General features: G+C 35.8%; 1 protein-coding gene across 1 annotated transcript in view; it reads left to right on the top strand.

Annotated features, from left to right (window-relative positions):
- Positions 1-1,733: 1,733 nt before the first annotated feature.
- LOC145771367 (slit homolog 2 protein-like) overlaps positions 1,734-24,496 on the top strand; it is a 43,703-nt gene continuing 20,940 nt past the window's right edge. The window contains exons 1-3 of the mRNA XM_082583122.1: positions 1,734-2,056; positions 2,542-2,613; positions 8,672-8,743. Of these exons, the coding sequence (XP_082439248.1) occupies positions 1,845-2,056; positions 2,542-2,613; positions 8,672-8,743 (356 nt within the window). The 5' untranslated portion in view covers positions 1,734-1,844. The remainder of the gene's footprint in view (positions 2,057-2,541; positions 2,614-8,671; positions 8,744-24,496) is intronic.

The raw sequence follows: 24,496 nt of genomic DNA, 5'->3' as shown, positions 1-24,496 counted from the left end.
GCTCAGATTTTAGCATTTATCAGGTAGCCAACTTTATGTAAGAGACGTAAGCAATAACACTAATGCGCAAAAAAGTAGAAAAACTTGGACAAATTAACCTGAACGAAGTAAAAGTGAAGGCATGGGATGATGTAACACAGATATTGATGTTATTATTTCTGCTTTGTTTCAATGTTATTATGATAAAATAATTATTGTGAAAGAGACAGGTGTTGGTCATCGTTCACTCCACAAGTGAAAAGCTGGGTTGAATTAGCCTACACGAAATGGAATAAAGTTGAAAAATCAGATTAAATATCCCAAGCTTGTCGATGTTTTTAGTTTCATTTATATGCAAGAAACAAACTTGTTTTACAAAACCTCAATAACTTACGAAAGAGTCATAATAAAACTATTCAACATTATCTATATGTTGCCGAGTTTATTTCTTGTCTTTTTTGTAATAGCATATGCAGGAACCTGCATTACAATGTTTTGTTTTTTACATTGTAATTAATTCCCGAAAATTCCCTGAACAGCTAAACTCAATCTATTGCAGTATAATAATGAATGCTTTTTAATTTGTCCAGTTTCCGTTTAAAATTTTTTACACAACTCTTAAGTCATGTTCAAACTGATCATCAATTCATAAAACTCAACGTTTTGCTACAATTGAGACCAGGCACACCCATACACCCAGTAGCAATGGTTAGGCTACGAAAGCCGAAAATCTGTAGCACTATATTTCAAAGCCACACAAATAAACTTTTGTACAGTGAATTGAAATTACACGTTTTCGAACAACTAAAAGCAAAACAAAATTAAAACTGCATTACCAACTGCGTTCAATATAGTTTTGTTGTTTTTGAATGAGTTTATTTAACTTTGTACTTAAACCCGTTATTTTTACATTGATTCAACGTCTTCAGACTCAAGAGTACTGTAGTTAAAAATTCTTATTGCAGTGCAACTTAATCGAATTGAGTTTAATGAAAAGTTTAATTGAGACACATAATGATGACGCCTAACCTTCTTGTCACGGTTGATTAACGCTTGTCTACAATTTTTAGGGTTTTTGTTATTGAACTGTTGTTCATATTTTTCCATCCCTTGGTTTAATCATCTGAAAACATATTATTCATTAAAATAAATCTTCCACTTTCATACTTCTTAGATTTGTTTCGTCACAATTCAAGTCGCAATAAGAAATGTAATCTCTGAATTCCATGTTGCCAAGCTCAATCTCTCGAGGTTTTCTGGCCACTGTCTTTCCCTTTTTCTTATTCTTGATTGCCCGAGTGAAGCGTCGATTGTTGCAGGCAATTGAGAGATGAGATGAGATGAGCGTATTATTCAAACTGTGACTCAGATGCAGTCGCAACTGGCTCTGTGTTTGTATTTAGCTCTTCTGTTTGGAAAAGAGGCATAATATATTCTGCAAGACTAATTAAGAGTAAATTTGTTCAAGTACACATCAGTCGAGGAAATATTAAATTTGGTATGATAACAGCTTGCTAGAGCAAATTAAGCTTGATCAAATAAAGGGAGTAAATTTGTTGATTAGTTTTAATAAATGCTTGCAATTAAAATCTTTGAACTTAGAGCAGGTGATAGGTCAAGGACAAAAAAAACTTGAATAACCTTTTGATCAGCTGTGAACATTAAGCTTTAAGAGGATTAAGCGTTCATAAAAACCAGCAGTCTTTGATTAATTCCTTAAGTGCTTCTGGTTTTATATATAGGTGCAAAAGCTGTGGCAATCCTTTAAAGCAGTCGATGAAAGTGGCTTAATTCGTAGAAATACTGTAGATTGCAAGCGTGTTTTAATATACAGTTTTGAATTTTCTTTCAATTTGTTTGAAATCATGTCAACGCATTGGAATTATTCACCACATCGGAGTGGGAACATTGTATTTGGCCTGATATTGAGCATTGTTTTCCCGGGCTTTTTCTTTTCAAGCATCGATGTTGCGTCGGCCTGCCCACGCGAGTGCCAATGCGTTGGAAAAACAGTTTCTTGTATTTCCAGAGGATTAAGTTTCGTTCCGAGAAATATTCCAGAAGCCACGGAACGATTGTGAGTAAAATATCTAATTTGGTTTATAAGATTAACTGACCTCGTAAAATATATTCCAGTAGTCACCAAATAAATTTTATGCTTCACTGAAAAACTGTAGCTAAGAAAAATATTGTTTTTGTCGTTGTTTTTATCAAGATGGTCATATGTTTACTGCAAGTTTGGCATCCTATATCAGTGATTGTCAACCGGTGTTTCGCGAAACAATAGTGTTCCGTGAAAGATTGTCAGGCGTTCCGCAAGAAGTTTATTAATTGATTTGTATTCCTGCTCTAATATCAACTTTGTTCTCTTCCAAACAGGCCCAGATATCGCATTGAGAAAATTATTGTTGTGTTGTTTATTTTATTGCATCGTTATAACATTTCGTTTGGTGTTCCGCAGGATTACTTTAATGCATGGAATGTTCCGTGGCTGAAAAAGGTTGAAAAACATTGTTCTATATTATACTATGGAATGTGAAATTTTTGTTTTCTTTTTGACAGAGATTTACAACACAACAACATCTCTCAGATTAATCGTATGGATTTTGCCGGCCTCACAAGACTTAGAAAATTGTAAGTACCCACAATAGCAATCTATGTGTCACATTGTGCCCAACTTTCAAATACCAATAAAAAGCATTCTCTAAGTTACTGATGATTTGTTTCAAACTTAAAAGTTTAATTTGCAAATTGCTTTCAAAGTGGGAAAAACATACCTTGTTTAATGTGTTTTCACAGCACACTGCGCAAAGGAGGTTTAATCTGTGGGTGAAAACACATTATTGGTTTCATTATGATATTTTAACACGTTGTACCAACGAAAAAAGTTCTGTAATTTTTTGATTGCGAAACCTTCCAGAGTGATCACATAGCTGTAAACGAATGACAAACGCTACGCGAATTTTCCCACTAATTTTCAAACAGTTTTTGTATAATCTAACAACAAATGAATCATTAGTTTAACTAGTGAGGTAAATGAAGTTGCTGCAGTTTATTCAAGTTTGCCAATGATGATCGGCTTTAGTTAATTTCTTGATGTTCTTCGTACCCTTTTCTTCCCACATGTATTTTAAACCCTCTTCTTCACAGAAAATACTTTCTTGCTTGTAAACTTGAAAAGATCAGGGTTTTTTTGTATTGTTTATCCCTGCGGTTTTCTGTGTGGATTTGATTTGGTGAAAACAAAATTACTTGTTTTATACAAGTAAATAGTTCAATTGCAAATTTCAGTTAAATGACAATATTTGTTGTTCTGTATTGCATTTGACGAAACACTGATCTGAGGTGGCTTGTAACTTGTTCTGGAATTTCGAAGAATTTTACAGAATCAGAGAGCATGTGTAAAACACACTTTTTACTCTCTTGTAATATTTCCGGAAACGTTTGCTATTTCAAGGCGTTAAAATCAGTAGTGTTGAGTTGTTTTCTGACAGTCTAATCTCTAATGAACTGCTGCCTTCAAAGAATCTTTTCCTCCACTCTTTGGCTTTTCTGAAGTGTTAGAAACGAATTGCTTTTTCGAGGCGTTCGTCTTTCGTCTCGGTGCCATGAAGAATGATACATACAATAAAGCAGAATTTAGAAGGCAGTTTAGTTTCCATACATCATTATTGCAGATGACAAGATAATTATCCGCAACCACTTAGACATTGTGGCGTTATATTGGTTTTCGAAAAAATGAAACTGAAAACTGCCTTTACTAACAGAATAGAAGCTCTACCATAAGAGCAGAAGCCAGCTTTTCGACTCTCCTTCAAACTGAATACTTAAAATATTCCATTTTGTAGGAAGCAGCTGAAAAACCCCTGCGTGGTTGTACTCTGGTTGGTTTTTAAATCTTTATCCTCGGACTGACAAAGCCTTGATAGGTTATTCCTGGTAGTTTCACATGCTTGTAGAGGCTCCTGACGCAGGGCCGGGTTACCGAGATTGACAGAGTGAAGTTTCCGATTGTTGAAGTATTGTTGCTGAGGAACTATTCCATCCATTAGATGCCGCTGAATGAAGAGCAGTCCTTTACGTGCGTCGCTCAAGCGCACACCCCGAGGGTCGAACCAGCGCTGCTTGATATTGAAGCTTTTTCGTTCACGAAGTCACGCTCTAGCCAGTAAAAGCAGTTTCATTGCTAGTGCAAATTTCTAGTGTTTTTTCATCGGCCCACTATAAAAAGGCCTGCATAAGTGCATATGTGACATGTCTGGCCATATTCTACTAGCCGGCCATGTGCATATTAAAGTGGAAAGGAAGATTGGCTTTCTTGCGCTCCCGTCCTTTTAAAATTCGGATCATCTCGCATACATTTTTGTTGGTACAGTATACACAGTACCTACACCATCCAAAAAACACTGAGTAATGAAACAATGAAAATGGCTAAAAGTTTGTTCCTTAGAAAAGGACACGAACCGGAATAATCGCATCCGGCCAAAACAGGATCTTCAAGAAGACATTCTTTGAGCAAATTCCTCTTTATAGTTGCTTAAGTTTTGAATAAAAAAAATAAATTATTTTTTGCCTCTTTAGCCAACCGAAAACTGTTTTTAGACATATGATACCACAAAGGTACAAATACTAGCAAACATCTTTGCATTTGCTTTTGAAAAAATGTGTATGACGAGTTGTGTTTTGACCGGGTTGAACCGGATATTTTAACAAACTTCATTTAGTATTACAAACAACCGTTCAGGTGATGTGGTCATCTCTACAGTTTTGAGTTGTACTTGGAAATTGTATATGACTTGTCACTGTTTTGCTTATCAACAGAAAGGCAAACTTCAAACCATTACTATGCTGAGGTAGTAGGGCGTGTCAATTATAGCAATAAATTTTTTATTGTATTTTTTTTAAGATGATGGGGTCTAAAAACTTGTGTATGCTTGTAGTAAGATAGAATATGCAATTTTTTCAATAAATTTTTGTTGTTTAGCTTGGTAAATTAACAAAAAATTAAAATATTCTCAAAAAAAACATTTTTTTTCAATTTATTTTAAGTTGATTCTTTCCCAGTTTAAAATATTCTTCGTCACTTTATTCTGTATTATATTTTTTGACATAAGCAACAATTATTCGTTCAATTTTTGTTCTTTCAAGTAAGAAAAACAAGTTTGCTTAGAAGAAATCTTGAAAATTTAGTGAAAAATGCCTAAAATGCCCACTTATATTTGCCCAAATTGTGTATATTTTTCAAACTTTGCACATAAGAGGAAACAACACTTTGCAAAATTGTCTGAAATGCTGTTCACAAATACAAAAATAGTTTTAAAAAGTTGCAGGCATTGTCATTTAAGCTAAATCCTGTTTCGATTCAATTTTACTCATAATTTGTCGACTCGCTTGTTGAACTCTTACAAAGCTATCTCTCTTTTCGTGGGTATAAACTCGGCTTGCAGCTTCTGTCACCATCTTTACACATCTTTCTACAGCGGCCGTGGCAGGGACTTTCATTGGCGTATCAACAAACTTTTTGATTTCTTCCAATGGTAGCATAGCAGTTAAAGGAGGCTCATAGACTTCTGTTGACCAATCGATCAATTCAATCAAAGAAGTTGCATTAATGTTAATTGTGGGAGTCTTTCTAGGACGAACAGAGTCATCACCTAAACTGGATACTCTGTCACCGCCTCTTATTGCTGTTATTTTTTCCAGACCTTTTTTCCTTTCTTCCATATCTTCTGAGCACAACATAGTTTGAATTATCATCTCGCTAAATGCATACCACGCTGATCATTTGATTGTCGGCAAAACTGCTTGTATGACAGATTTGTTTTGCTGTTGAAGTAGACGAAGCTGAAACAAAATATGCCGTGGTCCTTCAATCCAATTGTGCTTGACTTTAATTTGAAACCAACAAGGGTAATAGACACCAACAATATATTCAATCAATTTCAAATTTTTTGAGATTTTTTCCTTTTAGATTGTGCTTCGTAACCCATATTCGACAAAATCTGTTTGCTGTGGTCAACCATCTAGCATGATTGACAGGGCCAATGTGTAAGAGAGCCAAATCCGAGGGAAGATTTCCAGTTTTGATTGCCTGTGTCATCCTGTAACCATATGCTTGGTCAGTCAAAAGATTATCTACAACACTATCTTCAAGTTGAATAAGTGCTTCTCCAATAGATATCTTGGAAAAGAATTGATGTATTTCCAAGTCAGTTGCGTTATCTAGCATTTTCCCAAGGTTTCCAGCCCATTTGTTGTTAGATAAAGTTTTTCCATCCAAGCAGGTTATTAAATGCCGGAGTGGCAATTCGTTTGTGTGAAGTGCACAAACTAACCAGTTTAGTTTTCGACCAAACTTAACTTCAACCCAGTGCATTGAACCCCCCTCCCAACCAGTATTGACATTTGTAGAGTCACCACCAACTGCTTGCAGGGTTTTGTCACTTCCAGTCTCCTTCAAAAAATTAACCAGATGATCAGCAATTACAGGTTGTCTCAAACCAACCAACATCACGTCGCTGCACATTCTGTCTGGAATTGCTCCCCCCAACATCAGAAGAAGCGTGACCAGCAGAAAGGAAAGATCTTGTCAGGACATAGATTTGAGAAACCCACTGTATGGCTAAACTCCAGCACACAGGCGTCTGAAGTCAAGAAAAAGTTTCCTAGCTTCAGTTGTCCCATTAGGTCAAGACGATGTCACCGCCAATGTGCGGGTTCAACTATGGCAGGAGGGACTGGCAGCCGGACCGACATTGGCCAATATGGAGCTCTCACCCATGGAGAGCCTTCCTCCCGGAAAATGTGAACCGTGGAACTCAACCGCTTAAGAACTGGTATTGGCAGGTGTAAAACCTTGATGAGACACTGGGGGTATTCCATGGGGAGCACAAGCTGCAAATGCGGACAGGAGCAAACGATGCAACATCTACTGATTCTACTTGAATGCCCTGACCAAAAAGCAAGGTACTCTGCTCAGGATTTGGCCGAGTTCAACGATAGAGCAAGAGCCTGCGTGATGCTCTGGGCTACGGCCGTGTGACTCACGATGAAGCAGATCAGCAATGCTGAGTCGGAGTCTGCCTCACTTTCTGACCTAGTCTTGTTCTGCAACGATCCCTGGTCCATATCTCAAAGCTAAAACCTTAATTGCTAAAGCACCAGGGATCAGTTAACAGTAGATGTTAATCAGAAAATATATTTCGCACTTGCTAGTGCATCTTCAGTTCTGATCTGAAGATGCACTAGCAAGTGCAAAATATATTTTCTGATTAACATCTACTGTTAACTGATAGTTTGGCATGCGTTGAAATAAAAATTGTCATACAGCAATAGTATTTACTGTTACAAAAGTTAGTTGATTAACAACTACCGATACTAAGTTTAATTGATTCTAAGTTTAGTTTACTTACCAGTAATTGAATTAAATCGAATTAACCTACTTTAATTGCAGTCATCGCAGCAGGCAAAAGTTGCTGGTTAATAAGAGTTTTTTTGCTAGCATTTCTGCACTTTATGATATCATAGTACTTCATTTGACATCTCACACCTCCTTAGCAAGCTTCAAAAGGAAGCAAACTATGACGTCACAGAACCTACAAGTTGTAAATGAAAATTTTTAGAGGTCGGTAAAATTTGAAAAATTGTCAAATATTTGAATTTTTAGGGAACGATTTACCAAGCAAGACGTCATTTATTTTTGAAAAAAAATATATTTAGCGAAGTTTCTAGTCCAACTACAAGTTTTTAACACCCGTCATTTTGAATTAAAAATTTTTGAGTAAATTGACACGCCCTACTGAGGTAGACGGCACAGTGCTGCTTTGTTTATTTTGCTTTTTGACTCAGACCAGACTTGAAGTTTGTAGTTGTGTATTTTCTAACTTTGCCAAACTCTTTCTTGAGGTGTCACTTATCAATGTAGAAAGAATGCCGCCATTTGTCATTAACCAACGTTCTTTTCATGATTCCATACCTCAACCATATCTAGCCTTGAATTTAGTGAAATTTTACATTGATATAACGTCTGTAGACCTTAAATCAATGTGAAAAATGTCTGATTTGCTGTGTGAAAGCAATGAGATAATGTTGTTGTTGATTTATTGAAGAGTGAGTGGTTCCTTATATTTAACGTGCAGCATACCACAAAATTATAACTAATGCGCACTCTAACTCTTACTCGCATTGACACACTATATCAATGAAAGCATTGAGTAGAATAGGCATAGAAAACTCACCACATATCATAGCTGCAAGTACGGATTTTACTTCTATAGTGTCTAAAATGCCAGGCTAAGTTGATTCTTGCGATACGGAAATGCATATATCAGTATAACTGGTACATTTGTATTGCTGTAAAGACCATTTTTATTGTTTGAGAAGCCCCAAGGTTTTAATAACATAACGAAGAAAAATTTTTGTGAAGTCTTTTCTTATATTGGTAGAGCAGTCATTCTCCCTTCAAGCAAATCAGCCTTTTTACATTGATTCAATGTCTGCAGACATATCATTGATTCAGCGTTTGTAGATTCAACGTCAACGTCTATAGACATTGAATCAATGTTAAAAGTCTCATTTTCTGGTTGGGCTGCAATCTAAATGATAAAGCTAATCTAAATGAACTAAGTGTAAGTTGCTGATCATGGTCAAATGTACGCGCTGACGAAGCACTGACACTACTACTCCCTATCAGACAGCTACACGAAAATGAAATTTCGTCCATCCACGATCGAGCTTTTGATGAATTGACTTCTTTGAGATCTTTGTAAGTATTCTTGCTGTAACACGCTTCTGACCTGCTTTTTTGACGATAGTTTACATGTACTGACAAGCTAAGTAAATTTAAGATGAGACTTAGAAAAACCTCATATCCAAATTCTGTACAGTATATCTTCTTCGGTACGTTGTAATCTTAAACCTGACATGACAAATCGTGTTAAATTTTACTAAGAAGCGTGAAAAAAACTGTTGAACTGTGCGTGTAAACGAAGAGTTATGTGAAGGTTGCACCTGACCAGCTTGGAATTAAATTTTTTTTCTGATACCTTAAGCGTTGGCAGATTGCTTATTCCAGACAGCAAATCAACTCTGTAGACGTTGAATCAATGTAAAAATTGTTGATTTGCCTCTAAATTACATGCGAGAAGAAGTTGATTTTTTAACAAATATCTGCCTTTTCCATTATTTGTTAAAAAATTGAAAGTTTTTCAAACAGCAGTTTGATATAAAGTATATCAACGTGTATTATCGCTTGATTGACGATACTGAGATTTATTCAGATGCAAATATCAAAATAATTTCACTTTTACCCCAACAGTGGCACAATGTCAGAACAACACTGTTCAACTTTCCAGAACATTCTACAAAAATATCCATAAGTTTTTTTAAACTTTTTTTACATGAATTGTTAGTAAAATCGACATATGTATTTTGTCAATGGTATTACAATGCTGTCATTAGTTGCCAGCAAGGGTTAATTAGACCTGGTTAAGCCATTAATCTATCGTGTGTGTCACACTCTTGCGAGTTGGACCCGATTAGTGTATTGTGTTTATGGCGTCTTATTGTCTAAGTTCTGTACTATACAAAGAACGATGATCTAATTTGATACGACGATCTAGAACTAATGTTAATCTGATGTTTTCTTGTCTAAATGACGACGAATTAGCTTCGCATCGTTAAAAAACTAAAACGAATGATAACGAAATCATTAGATTAGTTTTATTACGCAAAGTATCGTTGAATATTTTGAACTTTAACGTTTCAAGGATTGCTTCTAGCTCCTTTTAGTACAGCGGCGTTTCAGTCTGCGTCATGAAAATAAGATCACAGATCGAGGGATACTGCCATTGCAAGCGAGCTGTTTTTTTAGACAAGGCCATATGTGAATTTGCTGGCGTTTTCTACGCTATTAGAAGGTTAAAATAGTCCAACTTTTTGATGTTGGCTTTACCTACATGACCTTGCTTTCATTCGACCAATCAACTAAATGTCCCTTTCAAGCTGTAGCATTCAGCATTCTATTATGCAATTCTAAAAAAGATTGAATTCTGTTAACTTAAATCCGGTTTTGAAGTCATTGATGTTATTGTTCCAGCAATAATCAACATTTTCTTCGCTTTGCATGAATTTATTGTTGATGTTGAATTACTTTATTTGGTTACAAAAGGTTTGTGTTTAGTCGGTTTGCTGTTGTAATTGCGACTTCATTAAAGTGATTGTGGATTTAAAATTTCCACAGAATCTTGTCTTTTCACTGCAAGTATCTTTTATGCTACATCAAATGCAGAGCATGTTTTCTTACAGTTTAGCGATGTTAGATGAAAATAACAAGTATTTGGAAGAGTTACGTTATTTTTCATGCTGGCAAACCCACAGCCTTAACTCGAAAATGAAGCTAAAATGTTCGCATAAGTCTTACGTCAATATTGCTTTAGCAAATCATATCTCGGTAACTTAATTCCGCTCACAAAATCCTCGCCATATGTTGGTCGTTGTGTTGTTGATACTGAAGCTTAAATCTACCTGTTTGTCGACTATCGGTTTCAAGTAGACGCGGCTTCTTCCAATGGACCCTCACGCTACCCCCTAGGTTTCATTGTATCAATTTTCCGTTCCCACAGTCTCAAACTGGTATTTCGAGTTGAAAACTTTGATGCATTTGTGCTGATTTTTGTTAAATCTCTTGTCTGGTTACTTATGGCGGCATTCTGGGGTCAAAAGATGCACTTGAATCAAGTTTCAGATTACAAGTTCAAATTCAAACACAGTTGTTCAAAGTTTTCAGATTTTTCTTCTCAATCTGAAACAACATTGATACATTACGTCATGTACACGACATAATGACGTCAAAGCTAAGCTCAATATCGAAATGTGTATAATTAAACAAAACAACCGATTTTAACTTTTAACCAACTTGACCTCAAGTGTAGATTTACTTCAGTCCGTGCTTTCGTGTCACAAAAACACGTGCTCTGAATTCTTCCGACATAGTTGCATTAACGTTCATAGACGTTGCACCGACGTTGCAACTGCTGAGAACTTTCGTCGTTTTTCTCTCAAAACCATAGTTCTTCATCCACCTTGGCATTGAGTGTCTGGCTGGTGTCAACACCTCAAGACCTAGACTTTAGTTCGATTTCAGGTCGGGTTGTACCACAGATTTTAAAATTAGTGCCGATTATGTTCTAGTTTGCCCAAAGCAGCGAAGAAAAGCCGGCGTAAAAATATAATCCCATCACACATTGATAGCAAAAATAAATAGTACAGCCTCTAAAAAGCTTTAGCTGTTGTTAAGTTGCTAATAATAATAAAGTATAACTACTGTATTATAAGTAGTAGCCTACATCGCTCGTTGGTGAAGGATGAAACCAACTTAAGGAAGTTCTAGGACCAAGGACTTTCATATACCGTGGTCCTATATTTAGTCCTGGTAGACAGTTTTGCTTCTAGCTGTTTAGGGTGTGAAGCCCCTCTGTTTGCATTGCACCTGCTTTTGATAGACCGCGTTTTGTTGCATGAGCCTGGTTTTTCTAAATTTAGACCAATTGATTTTAGCAATCTGCTTAAACTCTGCCCTCAATTTGTATGAGAAACTCACTAACTCACATGCATAATTAGGGTGTGTTTCAAAGGCGTGCATCATTGAAAAACCAACCAACAAACTGCATCTTGTGATGATGTTATCTTTAGAGAAAAATCTTTTGAAGACCCCACCTCGCATACGTTTTTTGCTCCCAGATAGACAAAGAATTCTTTAACTTTTTTACGTTTATACGCTGTCTGTAGCAATTTAATTTACTGTACGTGAGACATATTTTCGAGCCGGTCACTGCTCATTTTTGCAAATCAGTTTTTTACGTTGATTCAATGTCTACAAGACTAAAAAAAATTGATTTGCAAGCTGTTTAACTCATTTATGAGTTTCCCGCTCCAATTAAAGTTAGGTTGGGCTAGGAGTGCCTCTGCAAATAAAGGTGTTTTAATCTGATAAGTTAATCAATTGTGATGTTTCATGTCTTGTTTGAAGAATTTATGTTTTGCTTGTCTTTGCATTGTTTTCGCTGCTACCTAACATTGTCCAACGCTTAGTCACTGTGTATATCGGCAGTCCATATAAGCGAGATGTTACTATATTTAAATCATACTATCCCTTCAGATTAAAACGATATTTTTAAAAATAATCGTTCAAATCAAAGCCCTGTTGTTTGAAAACTTTAATGAGTTTTTTTTTTTTCAAGAACAAGGTTTTTAACTGTATCAGACCTTCCACATCGTTGTGAAAATCTTTCTTTTTTTTTATGAAAAACCTGCCGAAAACAAATTCTTTACAGATTGAGATTGTGATATTATCGGTTGGCTGTCAAATCTTCCAGAACTTCTTGCTTTGAAGCACTATACTGTTGCAAAACGTCTTAACTGTAGTATCGCTTGATCTTTAGCAAACCTTAGAAACTTTAGTCCATCATAGATTAGACTACAGCACAACTTCAACACCTGCAAGTAATAAATCCGGTTCCTGATATACTTTTCATCCGTGTCATAAGAATTTTGATAAAAAGTCCTTCTTTTCTCATTTCTAACTAATCTACAAGATTTGTATCTTCCTGAAACTTACTTTCAAATTAAAAATGTTACTTGTGCGGTCGATGTGACTTTCTAACCTGCCCTTGAAAGTCATTTAGACGGCTGTTATAATGTTACAAAATCTATTTTGCATTGACTTTTGATGCCTTGTAAAACGCAACGAGCATATGTTGAATTTTGGCACGAAAACCGTTTTTGCTTAACATTGGCAAAAGATATTTATTAAAGAATGACATGTTCGCAGGCCAGTATAGCAAGATTGACGGTTGAAAACACGTGTTTTGATGTTATTATGTGTTGATGACCAGGTTGATATAATCATGCAAAGGGGTAGCACAAGCGATCACTTCCTTTTCGAAATTCCTCACTATTCTTTATCCTTGGCTTATAAATGGCTTTTGAGATATGCTCATTTTCCCCTGCGGAGTTGTTAATTCGAAACAAGCAGGAACGGTGGATTGGTTAATAAACTGAACAGATGATTACATTTGATTTTAGTTGTAATCTCTTGTTTAAGATACTTACACAAAGCAGCTTTCCATATAAGCTTGAAACGTTCAGATTAATTTGAGAAATAAGCTGCCACTGATTTCTCTGTAAACCTCAACTGTTTGTGTATATCAATGTGATGCAAAATTACACAACTTGGTGGTTTAATCTAGCTCAAGTAATTTTTGTGCGCTTAAGTTTTGAAATTTCGTCCTTCTTGGCAGCCTACATGCTTGTAACAAATTTTCAGACTGAAAATGTTTCGGTAACGATTAATTTTTGTTCTTTTAAAAGAAGAGTAACTTATTTCCGTCTTAATATCTGTCGTACAGCGTATGACTTATGATGCGTAAAAACAAATTGATGTATCCCAGTATAACAGCTTACGGTATGTGTTTAGACATCGTAGCCTACCTAACGCAAAGTATTTGATGCTTTTTGTTGCAATGACTTTAAATTGTTTACGGGAAGAGTCATATGTTATTGCCTACTTTTTACAAGAAGAATAAGTTTACATTTTGTCTTTCTCTGCATCATTTTGTGGCCGATTGAACACCAGCTTTGCAAAGTTGTGTGCCATGTTTTGTCATTAAACTTTTTACCCAAGAAGGTTTGATTCGATTAATCAAGTCAGTCTTCATTAGCTTTACACATCTCTGTTTACCTTGCTTAGCCAGCGTCAAACGTGCACCTGGAGCAAGGTCAAAGGGCTAAGTGCTGCTACACGACTTCTTTGTTTTAGGGAACAAGCCCTCAAAGATATGTTGACTGTACAGTACAGCTTTTTCGGTTTAGTTTTATTTTAGGCTAAAAATCAAAGTGAAACTGACAGCTTGCTGCTTCTATCACAACATCTGCGGTGTTGTTGATTGTTTTTGGTAAATGCAATGTGTGCAGATGTTAAATTTGCACAATCTCTTCGAAGTTTAGACACACATGTTGGTGCTTTTGAAATCACAACAGTCTGTCATTTCTAACAACAAATCTGGAAGAACCGCCAACTGCTTGAACTTGGCTTGGAAGGGCCTGTCGAAGTATTTCCCGGCCACCCGCGAGGGTGATATTTTCAAACGTTTCATAGAAATTTTTTTAATTTGTTTTTCTTCGATTTCGATTTTAAATATAATTCCGACACCTAACCTTAGCAGACTTCAGACACAAAATCAAAGCCAACTGCTATTGCTACACGGGTGTTGTCAGATAAGTCTAACCGACAGTTTGTGATGAATTTATTGTCGAATTGTGCATTATTGCTAGATTGCAGTTTTAATAAGTATTCTCATCAAGTCAAGTGGAGTTAGCCTTTTTACAAGTCAATCAAATGGAAACTTATTTTCAAAGCACATGGTCTTATGTTTTCACACGTTGTGGTTAAGCATTTTCACAAAATGTCTGTCTTGCTATCAGGCAACCCTGCTCTGTGGTGATGTAGTGACACAAAGCAGATTTGTGGTCGTATGTATTTCGTTTCTTCTTTGATTCTTTACGTTTAATCAACGCAAACGCAGCACAAAGACGGGATATGGTAACTGATGAAAGTGTTTCTTCCTAGATAGCAAATCACTATTTTTTTACATTGATTCAACTTCTGCATACGTTGAATTAATGTAAAAAGGGTTGATTTGCTGTCCGGTTGTTGATGAGGTTTGATCTTTCTCGATCACTGCTTGTAGCTGCAGGTCTAACAGAATTCTGTCGCCAGCATATGACTTGGGTCGTTTGTCTATATTCTTAAACTCAATTAGTTGTTTATTGTTTATGTTATGCTGTCTGTGTCATTGGGGTCAAAAGTTTGGACTGTAGTTTTAAGAGGACTTAAACGTTGTATTACATTACAGTTTCATGTCGGCCAAGCTGGCCGCCCATCTTATTGCAAACAAAAACCCAACAGACGAAATTGTATTTTCGTTTTCTAAAAACAAACAATTAATTGCTTGTGTAAAATTGTGAAGAAAATTTTTTCAAATAGTATCTAAAGTAGCTTGTAGAGAACCAAATGTAATGCAGCGTAATAGAATAAAAACGTAAGCGTCGATAAATCTAGAAAATCACGATTTAATATTCTTTAAGGTAACTGCATCACATTAAAAAAAAGGTTTAATAAAATTACGAAGCTTATTTTTTTTGTTTTCACGGAATTGCGGAAATGAAAGATATTGAAATTGCTATGATCCGAACGATTTGGTTTAATTTGTAATCCAGACTTTGCTTTGATGTAGAATCTTAGATACTCTGTCTCCATGAGTGAGAAGAAGAGGGCTTTTGTTTCACGACATGGGTTAAAATTATAGATATTAACAGATTTGCGTTAATTATGCCATCTATGTTATCAACGGATGAGTAATTTCAAAATTAGACGTTTTGACAAGTACTTTAAAAGTTATTATTTTCTTTGATTGTCGAAGCTTTTAGCAAGTTCTTAGCTGGCTCAGTTTTTGTGGTTTGTTTTTGTCATTCATTTTTACTCGCTCATAAAGTAACTTTAAGGCTGCATCAATTCCCACACCGCAAGTCAGCCGCAATTAATAAGTTCTTACAACAGCGCAACCAACAAATGGTGCATTTTTACCAAGTTCCAACGCCGACAGACGTTAAAGTGTTTTGAAAATGGCAACTCTTGTCAAATGAAAACGGTTCTACGACGCAGTTTGAAGATGGGACTTTTTTAATAATTAATTGATTACAATAACCTTTTCATATGGCACAATCAATCCACACTCCAAAACATGAGAAGTTTGTCAGAGAGTTATGAATCAAAACAGCTCATTGAATAGATGAACAAATATCTTCCACACACGTTATTGAATTTGCTCCGATGCTTGCATAAGATGAATCATCAAACGTTGTACGGTCTGAATCAACATGAAGCTTATGATCAAAATTTTATTCGAACATTTGAATAGTTTTCTTTCGCGACATGTGACACAGGTGGATGAACAGTGTGAATTTGTAGGATATGGGTGGACGGTTGAAACACAGCTGAAGAATTATAGAAATGTTTGAAATAAAATGAGCTATCAAACACTATTTTGAAGTTGTTGTTTTTTTTATTAAAAATAATAATTTTGACACAAAATTACTTTACTTTTGTTTAACTTTAATACTCAAGCAATTATACGTCTTTATGCGCTCGAAACAAAACCCATCAGAACGTAGAAAGTGCCATAAATTTCCAAATATGTAGCTTTGCGCTTAAGCCTATTGTTTGAAGGTTTCGCGATTACGAGGGTTATGGCTGTCAACAAAATTATTTGAAAACGAAACTACATTTCAACATAAGTCAATTTTGTTTTGCTATGTTATCGAAACGAAACGGTAAGTTAAAGAGAGAGAGGTTTACTGCTTCAATGCGTTATGTACATTACGACCAAGTGAAAAGTTCATTTTAATTTATATTAATCCAACAGAGATGGTTGTAAAAATATTGATACTTTAAGGAGTCATAAAATATAAAATAATATTGAAATATTTTGTTAAAATAAGTAATGATAAAGCACAGTCATTGGTCTTCGCTAGTATTATTACCCAGTAACTTTCAATTTTTGAAAATGAGTTTCATTCCAAACTCTCTTTCTCACCAGTATATCAGTTTTTATGGTTTTTGCAGTGTATAAGATACATAAATATAATTTATTGGTACGTACCTCCCTAATACTTTTCTTAATGAATCGATTTATTAAAAGAAGTTGTTTTGTTACAATTTTGCCAACCTTAATCTAAAGAGTTTGTGAGAAACAATGTGCCATCTCTTTGGCATGTCTTATTAACTTCTGATCACAAGCGTGCTCAACGAAGTGCTTAGAATCAAGTCTATTTTGTAAAGTTTCCACTAATGTTTTGAGTTGTTTTCTGATCAGCCTTCCTCGTGTGCTGCTGCAGAGAGAGCATTTTGCAGCATATCGATTCACATTCTTTAGTCTAAATTCCAAAAGGTGCCATTTCAAACGTTTTTCTTCAAAACTTCAACAAGTCTTCTAGCCTTACACCTGTCTCTGCAGGCTTTGTTTTAAACAGCGGCACCTGGCCTATGTTACATTATGACTCGTCCATTTCTTGACTGAATCACGTTTCGGTTTTGTTTTGCTCAAGTCGCAGAAAGACTTTGATTGCTTTCATTTTCACTTGACAAAGTGCGTTAGCAATTGTCATGTGGACAGATATTGAAAGTGGTCTCAAAAAAACTCTGCAACCAGACACCAAAGAAGCTTGAAGCTGTGCCACAACGGTTAGCAATATCTGTTAAAGGAAGAATTTTCACATTGGTCCAACAATGTGTTTTGAATTCCAAAGGGTCTACATTCTAAATTGACGTTGTTTTTCTGCGCTTGTACAAAAGCTTAGCCTGAGAAAAGAGATCAGAAGAATTCTGTTGTCTTTGTTGTCACAAAAATGCTGACAATTCCTAGCAAGATAGCAACTTGCTTTTGCCCTTAAATTTCTATTAAAATAGCGTTTGTGGATGTTATATTAATGTTTGTAACATGAGCATGTTTGATATCTCAGCTATCTCCGGTGTTTGGTGTTCAACGGGCATACATGCGGAAAGTAGGCACTATTTGCATTTAAACAACTTATGAAATTATTCAAAAGTTTAACGTTAGAAACAGGGTATTTTATGACATCCACCCATATAATTCTTAGCGCTGATATGTAAAAGCTGTCTTCTACATTTGCTTGATACAACAGGGTTGTCAGACAGCTTTTGAGAAAAAGAGCCAAACAATGTCGAAAAAAGGGCCAAACTGGGTAAAAAAGAGCCAAATTGTTCAATAATGTTAACAACGTTGCTAATAAAACATAATAACGTTAACAACGTCAATAACGGTTACAATGCAAATAGAAAAACAATATTTTTGATGACAGCAGTGGTCGAGTGGTTAGAGCGTTGGGCTCGCAGTCGAAACCCTGCATGTTCGACTCCAGCCACCCACACTTGCTGTTGTTTCTCTGGGCAAGAAACTTTACGATAATTGCCTCTACCCAGTGATCGGTTTTGAGTAATGGGTAGAAGTACTAAATTTAAGTCATAAATAGAGTAGACAACCGGAAACAGACATTGCCGTCGGCTGCAGCGTGGGTCAGGTGTACGTCGGAAGGGGTACACCGATGCATAGCGCTCAAGTCCGCTTTCTCGCAATGCAGGATAAAAATATGACAAACAAAGACAAACATTACAACAACACAGTCTACATTCCACAAGAACAATTCCAAATCTTCATCTTCTACAGTGTTTCCACTCGAATCTTTGGCATTGGCATAAACATTGTCAGCTAAACACTGTCTAAAAAATCGTAATAACACTTTTCAGTCTCAATTTCCGAAATACATTTGTTTGAATAGCTAGTTTGATAGTATGTGCCAACTGTTTCCAAAAAGAGCCAAATATTGAAAACAAAGGGCCAAGGGGCCAAACAATTTTTTTTGGGGCCAACTATCTCTAAAAAGGGCCAAATTTCACAAATTTGGCCCCAAAAGGGCCAATCTGGCAAGCCTGTGATACAATAGTTACAATATTATAATAGTCATCTAATAGTTGCAGTAAATGAACAATAAATCCAACAAAGTTCATGTATTTTAAGAATTTCTAAACTGGAAAAATATGATGGCATGTTTTCAGATCACGAAAAAATCTGTTCATAATTTTTAGTGTTTTTTAAACCTATTTTATGTTTTTGAATTTATAGAACATTAGAACATATTGGTCGTTAAATGCTGCGCTTTATTTCTTTTGGAGTTCCACACGAAAATCACACAGTAAATTTGTTTAAACTTGAATTTTTTTGCTTGTGATCTTCAAAGAAAGTTTGTTGCGTTGTTATTGGTCTCAGGGTTCTTTCAACTGAATGATGGTGGATTAGATACATGCCTAAGCCGCTGATAGAAGATTAACTCTCTTGGTACAAAGGCTTAGAAACTCAAAATATTTTTCTAATCTTACCCTAAAATAGAGTACAGCCAAGTCTCACCGGAACTTCAAGCCTTAAAGCTGTAGTGTTTATTTCTTGTTTCGGTTTTTGAAAAAGTCAATTTTAATCGTTGTGAAATGGCGTAGGGTTTTTAAGTGTCTAGTTTTTGTAAATTTTTAGCCACACAATAGTTTGCTTGGCATTGATTTGAGTGTCCCTACTTTTCGAGACGCGGCTGTGCAAATGAATCTTCATTTTGAGTGGCCACTAGAATTGTTAACTTGAGTATGGTGTCATATCACGTCACACAACCTTTTGTAACTTGTTGATCATATTTGGAAAGTGCTTTGGGATCTTCTTGAAGCTTTGTTTGATAAAGTCTTCGAAAATAGAAATTTGAGCTATAAACTCAAAGCATTTCTCCAAAGATTGGCATAAAAATCATTGCAACTACCACGTAGTATTTTTTACAGTTTTTATTACCCCTTTGTATTTTAGGCTATGGATTTAAAAATCAGCATTAAGGAATTTTTGATCATAGCCGTTTTTTTGATGTACCCTTTTTCTCATTAATAATTTCTTTTTATAAGCAGCATTGAATATTTTACCAATTCATTTCTTTATCACCTTGCTAACATTCGTCCACTGTCAGACTTGATTTCAAGCACCCACTGCCCTTTTGTATGAAAAGTTGTCGAAGATATGCCTTGAAAATTGCGCCTTAGTTGATTCTTTGTCTTCAGATGTTGACCAGATGAAATTAATATTGCCCAGTCATTTGTTGTCTCATGCAGTCCAACAGCGTCAAAATATCTTGTAACTTAGTTTCAACGGTAGAGTATGCTTGATGAACATTAAAGAAATCTTACATTCAGTAACAAACCATAAATTTTTGATGTATTTGAAATCAACTTTATTGTAATTACTACTTTTCGACGTTATTTTGTGATATACCCCGGCACTCTAACGAGCTGGAGAAGGCGGCAAAATCTTTCAAGGGCTTCACTAAGACATGCACGACTGTTTGGTTAATATGATTCTTATATTTAGCTTGGATGGTTATAAAAACCTATTTGAATAATAGCAGGGGTAGGAAAACACGAATGTTTAAGACAAAGCTTCAGTGGATAATAACTACATTGATGCAAACAGTGTTGCCATTTGGATTAAAAGTGACGTTTCTCTTAAAGGGTTAATCAAAACAAGACTTATGGCAGACTTATTTATCAATCTAAAGTGACATAAAGCGACGTTGATACAACAAACAAGTAATTGATTTCGCAAGTAGCTTCCCAGACAGCAAATCAACCGTTTTTTTTTACATTGATTCGGTTGAATCAATACAAAAAACGGTTGATGTGTTGTCTGTGTCATTCTTGCCTTGTGTCCAACGACTTTCGGCAAGGCAACAGTAAATCTCAGAGGATGTTAAGGCGAGTTCAAAACCCCCCTCAGGCTACAAAGTGAGTTGTCAAGCTATGCAGGGTCGAAGCGAAAGTGATTGACTTCTCAAGAGAGGTCAAAGTTTAAACATATTCATCAAATGTTTGACTTTTACACGACAAGTTATTTTTTACTTTCAGTTTACACGTTTGCTGAACTAAAAGTCTTATACGATAGATTTCTGTTTGGATGCTTGTCACTGAAAAATACGTCTTTCGAATTATACCAATGGAGTATTCTTTCTCCAAAATAGGCATTACTTCCTACTCTCTACCCATAGTATTATAACTATTGCTTTGATTTTAAGCGGTTTGGTGTTAATACCAGTTGGACGAAATCACTTCTGAAACTTTGCTAAGACGTACGTACATTCCAGTGGTTGACTTCAAATACTGGTAGCCTATTTTTAAATCTGTTATATCTGGCGCATAAACTTTGGTATTTTTTGTCATGATTTTCGCATTAATTTCGCATAATTGAACTCTTTCTGCTGAGAATCAGAGAAAAACCCTCCTTGTACCACATCAAAGCATGTTTTCCTGTGAGAATATTTGCTGATGCCTTTTACGATATTATGATTTCACACTTGCCTTGATTTTAGCCCAACTAACATGCTTGCGGTTACCTTTTAATGATACTGCCAACGAAACGTAAAATTTAACGCAAAAGTTGCATTAGTTGTTGTTGTTGTGTGGTGGTAGCTGATGCTGCTCACCATATTTGTGGACCTAACTGGTAAAATACATCCTTTTTATGTTAATTAACGTTGAATCAAGGAAAAGAAGAATTGATAACACTAGTTGCATTCCAGCTAGCAAAAGTGGCACTCCTAGACTGCAACTTAAACGTCTGTTGTCAGGCAAAGCAACAAAACTTCCGTTTTTCGCGTTAGTTCACGCTTGGCAACATTAAAAAGCACTGCTTTGCAAGAAAACTAACTTTAAGGTTTAAAATGTAATTATTGCTGACCGGCTTGTTGTTGAATATTGGAGTTTTGAGGAAGCAATATGATAATAATCTTTCTATTATATTTAAAGACAAATCGGTGTCTGCCTTTGCCATAATGTTACTAATATTTAACTTGATCTTATTTTTATTCATTGTCGTTTTTATTTCATCACTGAGCATCAGTTTGGGGTTGAAAGAACGTTCACAAACCAAATATAAATCTTTAACGGCACTGTTGATGTGTCAGCGGCATTGACTCAGTGCTCTGAAAGCTGCGAAAGATTATTTTTGTCCAAACATAAGTTTTTGCTAAAAAGGTCATTTGTGCCAGAAGATAGTATCAGGTTTGATAGGTTTTAACTGGATGTGTTTACGAAAGTCTTCTTAATACCGCATTGTGTTTATGTCATCTCCTTCTAATGTCAATACAATAAGCAGTTAGTTTACTTTAAGGCTATTCAAGATAGAAATATTTCTGATCATTTTTTTTTTCGTTTCTGCGGAAAATTTCTTGGTCTTCGTTGGTTCAAAATTGTTTTGTTTTGTACTAAGTTTCTATGGAAAATATTTTTGGTTCATTCCGAACAATTAACTGATAGAATGAAATAAGGTACGTTATAGTCAGGGCCGGATTTAGCTGATGGGGGGCCCGGGGCACTTTTAGATCGGGGGGCCCCCGTGCAAAAAAATTTTTTGCGCCTACGGCGCGAAAAACCATCTCTACGTCTACAGTAGCATCAGTCCAGTACTGCACAGCATTTTGAAGAAACTTTAAAGGCCAAAAGGAAAAAAATAACACAAAATCGCATTTTTTCCACATAGGGGGGCCCTTCAAAAGTCGGGGGGCCCGGAGCAACTGCCCCCTCTGCCCCCCCCTAAATCCGGGCCTGGTTATAGTGCGATAACCTTTGCTTGTTGCTCTGATAATGGTGCAGCAGAGCCCGATTTTGACTACCAGCGCAGTTTTTGTTTGTCAGGGTAAAAGCGTTTAGCCGGAAAGTAAATTATGAAATTTTTCTTGACTTCAATGGCCCTTAACCACACTTCACCCCATACCTGCCAACTAGCCCTTGACATATGCCTTTTTCTTTTTTATTCTTAAAACAAAACATAAGTTGTTGTGAAACCCAAACGCAATCTCTGTGGCAAGCAGCTTATTTTTGACATGCTTGTGGCATTTCAAATTTGTCACGCTACATTCCTCGACGATACCCGTCGACATTAGGGCTAAAAAATCTTGAGATAATTATTGAAAAATCCGTATATGTAGATGTTTGAAATAGGTAGGCAAGCTCCCGGAACATAACTTAGCACCACGTCTGAAGTATTGGGCAAACGGATATCTATCGAGCTAGCAAATAATTCCATTTTCACGTTCGTTTGAAGGTCTACAGCCGTTGAATCAATGTAAAAAATGACTGATTTGCTTATTGGATACTCTGCTATTTCATGTATAAAAACCGAGACGCGTTTTTGATGAAATGTTGTAATCTTTGCCTACGTAACGCGTAAAAGTTTTTTTGAAATTTAAGCATAGATTTGAAACCGGTAAATTTTTGGAATATTGTAGATTTCTTTATGGCAATTTTCAGCTTCTGTTTGTCACATCTTGTAGACGACACAAAATTGTCTCTTTTTTAACAGCTCCATTGCATTGCTCTGGCAACCCTGAAGCATTTTCTTGTAATCAAGTATTGTAAATTTATCTTTCGTTTACTTTGCTGTGTTGCTATGACATTTCATTAACACAACAGCAATATGCCTTGGGTCAAACGCAATATCTTACTCTGACTTGGCATTGGCAAACTTGTAGTTAATCCAGCACAGGGTGAAACATTATTAATGAAAATTGATTCCTATGATTGATTTCCGTACACATTCGTATAGATACCGTGCAGTTTGCTTTTGAAGTGCTTCAGTAATATAAAAAAATCCTGCAGTTTTACCTTGATTTAATGTTTGCAGACGTGCAATCAATGTAATAAAGGACGTTTTCAGGTACCTTGGCACCTGACAAGACTGTTTACATTAGCTTGGGCTATGCTAACGCTTTCAAAACTAACTCTTTTAATCACTGAAACCACATCCAACTCGTTTTCTTACATCCATCCAACATATTTTTAAAGCATGCTTGCAAGTCTAACGTGATTCAACGTTGACATACGGCAACCGAAAAAAAAGCTGTTAAGTGTTTGCTTCATGTCCAAGAAACGTTTGCAAAAGTTCTTCAGGTTTAGTTTGATTAAAATTTATCGCACAGCGTGGAAAAGAAGATAAAACTGGGTAAATTATGGTCTTGCATGACGTTTTTATAAGCGAAGTATATATTTGCTTTATCTATTGCTTACTTTACCCGCTAAGCCAACAATCATGCTCTATTTGTTATTGCCATTAAGTGCTCTCCTTGTGATAACTTTGGAAAAACAGACCATTAAAACTTTTGAGATTTTTTTCAATAATTTATTTCAACCTGACGTTGGATTGAAGTTAAAAGACAAGTTCTCATTGTAAAATTTTTTGCCAAAGCATGCCAGCATAACTCAAATAACTCATTTTATAGGACTTTTTTATGAATTCAAGTCATCCTTAACCTAATCTCTTTCTGAATTTGCAGCTAAATCACAGTTTAACTCATTTATTTCGTGAGAAGCTAACCTAAAGCAAGGCCACTGGCGTTGCTGTGAGAGATACAATCTCTAGTCAACAGTCTCACCCCACGCTGTTTTTTATCGTTGTACAGGACAATGGCGTTTTTTGAGCTAAATAAACTACAACAATATATTGAATAGAACAAAAAAATGTCTAATTTTTCCTCGCAAATCATGTGTCTTCACTAGTGCTTTTGTGAAAACTCACACTGCAAAATCTGGTATTTTTACGACGTCTGCAGACGTTAAATCAATGTAAAAATAACAAATTTTGCAGTCTGGGAAGGACTGTGGCAATCCTGTGTAACAATTAATTGCGTTCTTATCGTTTTCCAATCCTGTTTTAAGTTTGTTTTAGTTTTCATGCTAACTTGAGAAGAACTTATTTTAATCTCCGTTCAAAAAGCTACAACTTGCATTTTCATCATCTCATCTCACCTACAGAAAAACGACGTTTTTGCTCCGTTTATACAACGTTTCTCGACGATTTTTCTTAAC

The sequence above is a fragment of the Aplidium turbinatum genome, chromosome 5 (genome assembly GCF_918807975.1).
Source record: "Aplidium turbinatum chromosome 5, kaAplTurb1.1, whole genome shotgun sequence".
NCBI lineage: Eukaryota > Metazoa > Chordata > Ascidiacea > Aplousobranchia > Polyclinidae > Aplidium > Aplidium turbinatum.
Note: the sequence above shows the minus strand (reverse complement) of the source record. Positions and strands in the feature narration are given on the sequence as shown.